The 11,189-nt window shown below is 53.1% G+C and overlaps 1 protein-coding gene across 1 annotated transcript; it reads left to right on the top strand.

Moving 5' to 3' along the window:
• The first annotated feature begins 10,169 nt into the window (after positions 1-10,169).
• LOC132953204 (uncharacterized) lies at positions 10,170-10,891 on the top strand. The gene is made up of 2 exons (XM_061025730.1): positions 10,170-10,426; positions 10,642-10,891. The coding sequence occupies exons 1-2, from the start codon at positions 10,170-10,172 to the stop codon at positions 10,889-10,891; spliced, it is 507 nt and encodes a 168-aa protein (XP_060881713.1).
• Positions 10,892-11,189: the final 298 nt, after the last annotated feature.

Below are 11,189 nucleotides of genomic sequence, written 5' to 3'. Positions count from 1 at the left end.
GTTGCTTGCTCGCTTCCAGCAGCTTGCCGTGCAGTTTTGATGTGTTTTTGTCAGCACTAGTAACATTGGAGCTACCAGGGGCCTGGCTGACCACCCCTGGAGTCCTGCAGTCGTTGGATGACGACCGCCGTGAGCCCGCTTGCTCACTCTCGACTGCCGGCATCTGGGGCTCCTGAACCTCTGATGCGGTAACAATATTTTCGTTGTTGACTTCCATACTGGGTTTTTAGTTCCCAGTTTGCCTTCTGTGGTTAGGTTAGGTTAGGTTAGGTCAAGCCTGTCTAGGAAATCCACGAATAGGGTGAAAACGGTGTTGGGGGACCAATAACAAGTGTACACCGTAATGCCCTCCACTTTTACCCATCTGAACCCCGCACTGTCTATTGGGCCGAAGGCTTGTATTTGCAGCCTAGGGTTGGATATGACGATGGCCACCTTTCGTCCGGTGTCGCTGAACCATCCGTCCGCCTCGAGCCCACAGCGATATGGTTCGCTCATGACAATCACGTCGATGTCCATATTGGATGTGGTGGCCAGGGCCAGGTCCTGCGCCATTCTGCACACCCCTACATTTATCTGAAGAACCCTAATCATTTTGGTATGCATTGGGCCTCCGTCGCTCCTGCCGAGCGATGTGATTTCTTGATCACTCCCTCCATGTCATCTTGCTGGGTGCCCGTAGCCTCTTCCAGGTTGAGGGCCTTGCTGAACGACGCCGCGACTCCTCGTTCTGCCCCACAATCCTTCGCCTGGTGTCCCAGAGCTCCACATCTACGGCAACAGGTGGATCGGTCCGGCCCCGTGCAGCTCTTGGAGACATGTCCCATGGCTAGACATCTAAAGCAGCGAGTGCGGGTCTGCCCGGGGCGGACTCTGCAGTTAACCGGTCCGATTCTCGCTCTGCCTTTCTCCACAAGTTTGTGCGGTGCTACCGCCGGGAGTACCGCAACCGCCACCTGGGAGCCACCGAAGTCCCTGCGGAGACCGATAATCTGAACATCCTCCCTAGGTAAACCCGTCACCCTGGCCAGCGCCTGGGCGACCTCATCCCTGTCCGACCAGCTGTCGACATCCCTCAGCTCCACCACGCTCTTCTGCGAGAGCGCGCTGACAGTCACCCCTTCGCCTTCGACCAGCTTGGATATCTCCTCCGTGAGTGCATCAATGGTCGTCTCCTCCTGGTTTACTTCTAGCAGCATGTCGCCGTTTCGCGTCTTGCGCATGGCTCTTATTTTTTCCCCGGAAGCGATGCTAGGGTCGCCACGGAGCTTCTTCGCCAGCGCCGGAAAAGCATCAATGTCCGTCCGGATTACGATTGCTGGGTTCCTCGTTCTAGCGGTTTTCTGCGCCTGCGGTGGCGCTTTCTTTTGGTCGACGGCTCCCTTGTTCTTGGGCCACCTTTTAACAACGTCGGTCCACTCCTCCTGGTTGCCGTTCGGTGGTTCTCGCGTCTTCAACGGCACAACCGTTTTCGACTGGGAAGCAAGCATCTCTTCCATTTTCTCAAGCTACTGCGAGTGGGCCGCAAGACCTGCTTCCTGCCGGGCAAGAGACTCCGTCACCACGGTAAGTAAGTTGGCTTCACATTGTGGCGGGTCGTTCGCCTTCACTGCATCGACAAGCATCCTTCTTGCTTTTCTGAGACTCGGTCTCTCTGCAAGGACGATGTTCAGCAGATTGGTGATCTTGGCGATTGCCTCCCTCACGCCCTCAGCCTTCACCCTTCCTCCTTGATGAGTGTACTCCTGATCTCCATCAGCATGGTCAGCTCCTTAGTCTCCGCGGCCAGCATGGCCGATATATTGAGCTCAGTCTTCTCAGTTTCTACGGCTACCGCAGCCGTCGCCTTAATGTCGCCAATGGTGCCGGGTGTCCCCGCAGCCAAATTAGTATAGTCATCGGACCCAGTTATATAGTCCATGGCAGGGGGGGGGGGGGGGTCCGGTGACCCTTGCCCCCTTTGCTGCTACCACTTCTCCTAATGCACCCAAGAGGACAGAGCAATGGCCAAATCCGAAGGTATCGGTCACTGTCCCTTTTACTTCCCCTAACAACGCTCCTGGGGGAGGTAGAGGGTTCGGGTCTTCGGGGTCTTGTGAGAAATCGTCCTGGTAGATCAGGGGGTTTTGGGAGGGCAAATTTTTTCTCCCGAAGCTCTACGGTGAAACCCCACCGAGATACGGGTGAAAAACTGTTTGGTGGGGGGTGAGGGCTTATGTTCCCGATGAAGGAAAAATAAGCGGTGCCCCCTACAAGTGGTTTTGACGTTTACCCCGTCTCCCTCCGGCGATTATTCGCGGATTTATCGCCAAATCCGTTAACCTCCGTGGTGGAGGTATTTTGAATTTCCCGCCGGGTGACAAGTTGCGCCGACAGTTCGTCACACGGCACTGGTTGTTCCCCGTCGCCTTATCACGCGGGGGCAGTTCTTCCCTACGCGGAAACAGCTGTTAATCAGCTGTTTCTTGGTTTAACCGTTTTCGCGCAGGTGGTTTTGGGCGGCCGTGTAATACTATAGGGATGAGGTAAAACTGACGATTACTCACCCGATATTTGTCGGACCTCGTCGGACAAGGTGTCCCCGAATTGGTCTCCTCTAGACGCGCCTTTTGGGCCACTGCGCGCGAACGTGCCACAGGCATTACAGCCGCAAAGGTCACGGCGGCGCTGGATCTTGACTCCCTTGATTTCACGGAGCCTAGGGTCCGAGGGGGGTGCGCGATGCACCGAACCCTTCGGGAGGGTGCGATGTGTTTTAATCAGGCCGACTCAACACCGACACCGGCCCGAACGCGCACTTTTTATCAACTTACGGAAATGTGCGTAGCATAGTAGCCAGCAATCGCCCGGGGGCAGGAAACACTGGGTTTCTAGCTGGGATCGCAACCGATTTCGACGCAGTTTGGACGGGCGGACGCAGAACGATAAGACGCTTCAAACGACACCTAGCGCGTAAAAAACGGTTCACTGATTCCGGAGAAAACTAATCAACAAGCGGGAGCGACGCACGGACACGTCTGATCGCCACGACAGCCACCGCTGAACTAACTTAACCAAACCTTTTTTTTTTTTCTCATCGAAGACCAGGAGGGAATTACGTTAGTATTACTTCCTCCTGGCCTCCATCATTTATTGATAACAAAACAATACATTACATTGATCACGTTCAGGGGACAGTCCCCCCTGTTCATGACCATACATCAATTTTAAATATTTAATTACATAGTCTTGGAGGACTCTACTCCTCCTATATTGGCCGCGCTGGCCTACAGTAATAGCTTATCTAATTAATAGTGTAGGCCTTTCCGTTGACAGTCAGCCTCTTTTTTGTTTTCTCTTCACGACCCGGTGTCCTGGACCAGTCGGTCTGGATTCCCGTACGCGTTTCATGCACCAGCTCTCTGTTGGGTTCTCCTCTCCTCTTCCTCTCTGCGCATCATGATTCTGGTGAATAGCTGGCTTACTCTCTCCCAGGATGCCCTGGACTCGAGCATGACTCCAATCACGTTTTCCGCCGTGAGTTCCGTCACCTCTAAGTAAACACACGCTTCGCGTCTCCAGCGGTACCAAGCGTCGCACTTGAAGACCGCATGTTCTGGGCTGTCGGGGGCTTCTCCACATTGCGCGCACGCGTCCGACTCCAGGTTGCAGTACTTGTATAGGTAATTTCCAAAATACCCATGGCCCGTCAGTACCTGGCTAAGGTGGTAGGAAACCTCTCCGTGTTTTCTTCGGTACCAGGCTGCGACATCCCTGATTAGGCGATATGTCCATCTGCCGTTTCCTGCCGTATTCCACTGCTCCTGCCAGTCAACCATGAGTTGTTCCCTGGCAGCTCTTTTGTCCATCCCCTCAAAATTTCTCCTTCTTTCTATTGCTAATAGATCGAGGGGGGGCATACTCGACACTATCGCTGCCACTTCGTACGAGGTGGTGCGATAGCAGCACGCGACTCTCAGCATTGTTCTTCTGTATGCAACCATCATTTTATGCATCGCTTCGGCAGTAATCGACTGCGACCATATCGGTGCTCCATACAGCAGCCTCGACGTTACCACAGTAGCCAATACTCGTCGGGTCTTCTGTTTGGCACCTCTGAGGTTGGGCAAGATCCGGGTTAGGTGCTTCACCGCTTCCATTGCACGTTCCGCCGCTGCCCTCGCGTGCTGTGCGAAATTCAATCTTGGATCTAGGTGGACACCTAGATATTTCACACAGCGACTAGAAGGGAAAGAGTGGGGCGGGAACTCAACGTTCATTGTATTCCTCGTATTTGTGTTTGTGAATACAATTGCCTCAGTTTTTTGGAGGGCTAGTTCCAGATTGTTTTCTGACATCCGTCCCACGACGTCCTGTAGCGCCGTTCCCAGTCTCTCTTCCAGTAGAAAAGGCACTTGGGCTGTGCACACAATGGCGACGTCATCCGCAAACGCTAACAGTTTGGTGTCTTCAGGTAAAGTAATTTTAAGTAGGTTATCGTACATAAGATTCCATAAATCTGGACCTAATACCAAGCCCTGCGGGACGCCGCAGCACACCTCGATGACGTTGGACTTGCCGTCCGTTCCGTCGAAGATGATTCGCCGATTTGTAAGATACTGACCTAGGATGTCTTGAAGATACTTCGGGGTTGCTGTCTTCACTAGAGCCCCGAGAATAGACTCCCAGGAGGCACTGTTAAAGGCATTTTTGACGTCCAGGGTGAGCATGCCAACATACTTGTTGTACGCGCTGGTACGTCCTTTCGCGTTCTTTATTATCGACTGCAGCCTCGCAAGCGCATCGACCGTCGATCTTCCCCGCCTAAAACCATATTGGTTTTCTGAGGGGTTTCCGACTTCACGAGGTGCTCCCGTAGCCTGAGAGTTATCAGCTTCTCGAACAGCTTGCTGACTGTGTCCAACATGCACAACGGTCGGTACGCTGACGGGCTATCGAGTGGTCTGCCCGGTTTGTGTAGCAGCACTAGCCGCGCTAATTTCCAATCCGCCGGGAAACATGCTTGCTCGATGCAGCTGCTGAAAATTGTTGCAAAGAACCCCGGATGCGTCTTGACTGCCATCTTCAGTACCTCGTTGGGTATACCGTCCGGCCCCGGAGCCTTGACGTTTGGTAACCCGCGGGCTGCTGCTAGCAGTTCATTTACCGTGGACTTTGTTCTTTCCAACTCATCAGCACCAATCGTGCTTATTGTTCTCTCGGTAATCGGTCTGCGCGGGAAGAGGGTGCCTACGATACCGTCTAATCGGCCAGGAATTTCAAGTCCGGGAATGGGCTTCCTGCGCACTAACTTCTTCATTACGACTTTGTATGGCTTCCCCATGGATCCCCGTCTACTTGAGTGCACAGATCGCTCCAGTGTTTGTCTTTCGACTCTGCGATTTTGGTGGCCAGGATCTTCCTCTGCTGCTTAAAATGGTCTCTTTCTGTAGCACTGCCTGCCTCATCTGCCCTTTTCCTCTTCCTAGTGTATGCCCGTCTCGCCTTGAGAAATGACCTCCGTTGCTCGGCTATCTCAGCGCTCCACCAAAAAACTGGTCGTCTCTTAGTGCCACCGCTGGCGCGGGGCATGCACACGTCGCGTGCTTCCGTGAGCCAGGATATCACTTGGTTGCATGCACTTTCAGCGTCATCCGAAATCAGTGGTGGTCCTAGTCGGAGCTTCTCGTCAAGCTTAACGTAGTCCAACTTCCTGTAAGCCCAGCCTTTTTGGATCTTCGGTTTCTGTTGGCTTCGGAGAGCGTTGATGTTGAAAAATAAATATTTGTGGAGACTGAGGGCTTCTTCATCGAGAATCGTCCAGCCAGTTACATTTCTCACTGACGCTTGGCTGACAAGGGTGAGATCAAGATGAAGCGCCCCTCACAAAAGTTGGCGCGTTTCCCTCGTTGCAGACGGCCAGCCCCAGAGCTGCCAGTAGGTCGGCCAAGGCCCGTCCTCTCCGGTCTTCCATTGGACTGCCCCATTCTGGGGACTTGGAATTGAAATCGCCGGCAATGACTACGGGTCCTGTGGCTCCCCTGACGCTCACATTCAAACTGGATAGGAAGGCTTCGAATTCAGGGAATTGCACGTTCGGGGAGATGTAGCAGCTGTACAGTCTGTACCCTTTGATTTCCAACCATCTGAAACCCGGCGATGGCTGGCCGATGGTATTGACCGAGATACTGCTCATAACAGCGATGGCTGCTCTGTCGTTCGCGTCGGAAAACCATCCACTGTCCTCCCTGCGGTCGCAGTGTTGCTCGCAGATTATAAGCACATCTGCTTCTTTTGCGTTAGCGGTCGCAAGCGCGAGTTCTTGCGACGCTCTACATACACCGACGTTAATCTGCAGGACACGGATCATCTGATGGTGCTTTGGTCCTCCGTCGCTCCACCCGAGCGATATGATCCCGCACTAGGCGTGGATTTGGACTCTTGCACCACCCTGGCAAAAGCGCTTACCACGAGTTCAGTGGCACTGCAACTGGCCGCCTTGTGTCCGGTCTCTCCACAGCGCCGGCAGCACTCCGTTCTGTCCGGGCCATCACATGTCTTCGTCGTATGCCCGTAGGTGAGGCAGAGGAAACACCTCACTTTTGGTTCGGCCATTTTTATTCTACAGCTGACCATGCCAACCCGCTGTCGGCTTGAGCTGACCAATGCCCGCGAGTCACCCAACGGCAGAGATACCAGCGCCAGCTGTGAATCTCCAAATCTCTTCCTTAGGCTTATCACCTTCACTGCCTCCTGGCCAACACCGGTAGTTCTGCACACCGCGTCGAGCACTTCGCTGGAGCTGGTCCACTGGTCGAGTTCTCGAACTTCGATCAGAGCTCTTTGCTGGAGGGTACGCACATCAATCTCGGGCCCTGCAGACTTTTCTTCGTGTGCGAGTTCGTCGTCGCGTAAGGCCTTGCGAATGGCGCCCAGGACTTCCTCCTTGGTAGTGACCTCGGCGAGGTCCGTTATCTCGACTTCGGCGGCGTGCCGGAGCCTGGTGACCACTTATCCTGCCATGCTTTCGACGAGCTTGTCGCGGATGGCGAGGTGGCTGCGGTGGCTTTGGCGCCTTTCGTCAGCTCGACGAGAAGATCGCCTTTGAAGGTCTTCCTTATGGCCGTCACGTGAGTGCCCATAGCCTCGAAGTCAATGACCGTGCCCCTGACAGCCCGCAAGGTGTCGGCATACGTCTTGCCTTCGGAGACTTTGACGAGCAAGGCAGCTGGTCTCTGGAAGATTTTCCTGGGCGGCTGCGGTCTCGGGGCGGGCGGCTTCCTAGTAGGCTTCTCGACCAGTGTGAATGGGACTTCTTCGGGTGCCTCCGGGCGGTTTCCTGGCTGTTTGGCTGGATCAGTTGGCGGAACTTCCTTCACCTGGGCTGGTTTCGCGTTGGGAGTCCTATTGTCCAATTTGTTGCTGGGATGCCTGCGTCGGCGGGTCCTGCCCTTGTTTGCTGTCAGGTTTGTCTTTACGGTTTTGGGCTCCGTCGTTTGGTCGGGGGAGTCTGTGCTGGTGGAGACGTCTATCTTTGCGTGTTGCTGGACGATAGGTGTAGGTGGTCGATCCTTGGAGAAGAGACGCAGTGCCTTGCATACCTGGTCGAGTGCCTTGACGACCTTGGACAGGCACGGCCCGATGAGTTCTTCCGTCAGGTACTCGTCTGCCAGACCTTGAACCAGTTCGCAGGCGTATTGCGTAGCCTTGGTGGCGGCGCAGAGCACGCCCTCGGTGTCTGTTGTTGGTGGAACTATCGGAATTTTGAGTCCCTTGCGCGACACACTACTTACCCCTGCCGACCATCGTTTATTAGACAAAAAAAAAAAAACAACAACTTATATGAGAAGTGGAGGGCCAATCTCCCTCACACTAACTCTTACATAACAACCTAATAAACATATTAATGTGGGGCTCTATCCCCACAACTTTGCTCTTCGACCCACATTTTATTTGACTTAATTAGTAGAGCTAATTTGCTTGAGCCGCTTGCAACTCACGTTCGTCCGCTTCCTTCTTCGTCAGTACCGCATTTGCAAAATTGACCACCGCATCCCACTTCGACTTGGAAGCAACCATGGCCGCTCCTATCTTCTCCGGCGTAATTTCACAGCCTAGAGCGACTTCAACTTCCCTTCTCAGTCTCCACCACCGGTCACATTTGAAAAATGTATGCTCCACATCGTCATGAACATGGTCACAGTACATGCATACTGCATCATTCCGCTTCTTAAATCGGAAAAGATATGCGTTGAAGCACCCATGTCCAGTTAGAAACTGGGTAATGTGGTACCCTATTTGCCTTTGCTGGTTTTTCACCCATTCTTGAACGTTCGGGATCAGTTTGTGGGTCCACCGGCCGTTGGTTGACTCGTCCCACTCACGTTTCCAATTGACCATTGTCCTTTTTCTCGCCTCCCGTTTGGCGACGTCCGTCGCGATGCCAGTCTTTCGGTCCCTCTCGACTGCTGCCCTTTCCTCAGCCAGAAAATGGATAGGCACGATGCCCGCAACCACCATTATCGCTACATTAGACACCGTACAATAAGCGCTTGAAACTCTGTACCGGACTAAACCTAACCCTTTTTTTTACGGTATCGTGGGGGGCCGGAGACACCCTAAGGCATTTTGTCAGCTCCCCCATATTGTTTATTGAACAAATATATCTCACAATATTAATGTATAATGATATTTACATTCTGTTATATACATAGAAGTGGATGGCCCTACACCATCTAAGAACGGTCTTCGGCCCATAGCAAACCAGACTTAACTATATGGTTTAATCTTGACGCGTCCGTTCTCTCTCCTCGGCTTCCCTCTTCGTCAGCACCTCCTTCACGAACCGCTTTACCGCCGTCCAGTTACTCCTTGACTCCATAATCTTCCCCACAACGGTCTCGGGAGTGAATGGGTCGTTGATTGCAGCTTTCAGCTCCATTCTCCGACGCCACCACCTGTTGCACAGGAAAAACGCGTGCTCCGCGTCGTCCACTGGTGCGAGATAGTCCACTCACCTGGGGTTGTTCAACTTGCGGATCCTGTGCAGATACTGGCCGAAACAACCGTGTCCCGACAGGAACTGCGTCAGGTGGAAGTTCGTCATCAGCCCGTGGCTCCTGGTGCACCAGGGACGAACGTCCGGGATCAGCCACCTGGTCCAGCTTCCTGATTCCTCCGTCGACCATCTCTCCTGCCATGCCTCCATGGTGTTGGTTCTCGGATCGTTGCCAGCCGTGGGTGCCACGGGGGCCCGCCCTCGGTCGAACGCCACCTCTCTCGCCTTCGCCAGGAGGTCTGCAGGCGGCGTTGATGCAATCACGTTTATGGAACCTTACCTTTTTTTTTTTTGTGCTGTTATCGTGGCGCTGTAGAGGGGAACTTTACCTTATAGGTCATCCTTCCCTCTACATCCACATCGTTTATTAAAAAAAATAATATTAATTTACAACGTAGCTATGTTTTACAATAATTTGAGAGCTATATCTCTCTTGCTGTGGCCTTCGGCCTATAACATTATGTTTCTTTCTGCCTTTTGACGTGCTATTTCCTCTTCTTCCCTCTTTGAAAACATGCCACTGACAAACTCTCCGACCGCGTTCCAGTTGTCTCGGTTCTTCAGCATCAAGTCCACTATCCCTCTGGCTCCAACGTCTTTTCCATCTTGACCTCTAGCTCCGGTCTCTGCCTCTACCATCGATCGCAACGGAATATAGCGTGATCAGCATCATCTCTCAGAGCAAAGCAGTCCACGCACATGGCGTCCACCGTTCGCTTGAACCTGTGTAAATACTCCCGGAAGCAGCCATGCCCGGTGAGCATTTGCGTTAGGTGAAAATTTATCTCTCCATGTTTCCTTGTTGCCCATTTTTTCTCGTCTGGTAGCATCCTTCTTGTCCATCTACCCGTCTCCGCCTCATTCCACTGTCACTGGCAGTGCATAAAACCGAGGCGGTTAGTTACACAAATATAAGTTCGAGACCCCAAGGCTGCTACTTGACGGGCAAACCATCCAGCCTAAGGGCAACATGAAGTACTTGGGGATGATAGTGGAGCGTGGCCTACTCTTCAAGGACCACATTGTCGAAGCTTCATCCAAGGCGGAAAAGATGGCGAATGCCCTAGGGAGACTTATGCCTAACATCGGAGGCCCAAAATAGTCTAGAAGGAAACTCCTCTCATCAGTCACAATGGCGATACTCCTTTACGGTGCACCATCCTGGGCGGAGACAATGTCCCTGGTCCCAAGAAACAAGGCACTAGTTAACGGCGTGCAGCGGAAGGCGCTACACCGAAACATCTGCGGCTACCGCACAGTGTCGGAAACAGCCACTAACATCCTGCCGGCTCACCGCCTGCCAACTTACTGGCCGAGGAACGCAGTGCCTCGTTCAGCGATAAGAGGTCTGGTGTACGCAGCGAGCACTCTTCCCGTAACACCACAATGGTGAAGTGGAAAGCACGCATCGCTGAGTCGCAATCCGGCGATTGGAGCCAGCGGCTAATCCCGAACGTTGAAAAGTGGTGCCTCGGCAAACAAGGGGACCTAGACTACCATTCAACGCAAATCCCTTCTGGACATGGTTGCTTTGGAGTCTACCTCCACAAAATCGTTAAGGAAGAGTCTGATGCTTGCCACCACTGAAATTCGTGCTGCGACAGCGCGGAACACACGCTGGTCGAATGTCCGGCATGGGACTACGAGAGAATTCAGCTGGAACGTGCGATCGGGTGCACAGTAACAGTAGCCAGCCTCGTGCCCGCTATGCTGACCTCCCCCGCCAACTGGCAGGCCGTCAAAGATTTCTCCAGAGCGGTAATAACAAAGAAAAAGGCCGACGAAAGAGACAGGGAGCGACCAGGTGGATCATCTAGAGCATCTAGAGCAAGAGCAAGAGTAGGGAGGGTCTAGTAGAGGAAACGGACGTCAAGTCAGGCAGGAGCCGTCAAAAGATAGCCGAGGAGGAGGATCGAGCACGCCAGGCTGTGGACTGGAGGCACGGACTCACTGATGATGATGAAAATTAGTGTTCATAGTTAAGTAATATATATCTGTAGCCGAAGGCAAATTAGGAGATTAGAGGCTCCATCTAATGTACCATTACCATTTTGTGATAGAGGCGAGTGGGGGATTGGCCCACCACTTCTAATTGTTTGTATTAGATGTTGATTTTCCAATAAACGATGGGGACCGGAGGAGAAGTAATGCT

Source organism: Metopolophium dirhodum, chromosome 1 (genome assembly GCF_019925205.1).
Source record: "Metopolophium dirhodum isolate CAU chromosome 1, ASM1992520v1, whole genome shotgun sequence".
Taxonomy (NCBI): domain Eukaryota; kingdom Metazoa; phylum Arthropoda; class Insecta; order Hemiptera; family Aphididae; genus Metopolophium; species Metopolophium dirhodum.
Note: the sequence above shows the minus strand (reverse complement) of the source record. Positions and strands in the feature narration are given on the sequence as shown.

Coding starts and splice junctions, on each gene's coding strand:
- LOC132953204 (XM_061025730.1), top strand. CDS start 10,170: ATGGCGATACTCCTTTACGGTGCACCATCCTGGGCGGAGACAATGTCC. Junction 10,427..10,641: donor CTTCCCGTAACACCACAATG/GTGAAGTGGAAA, acceptor GTGCTGCGACAG/CGCGGAACACACGCTGGTCG.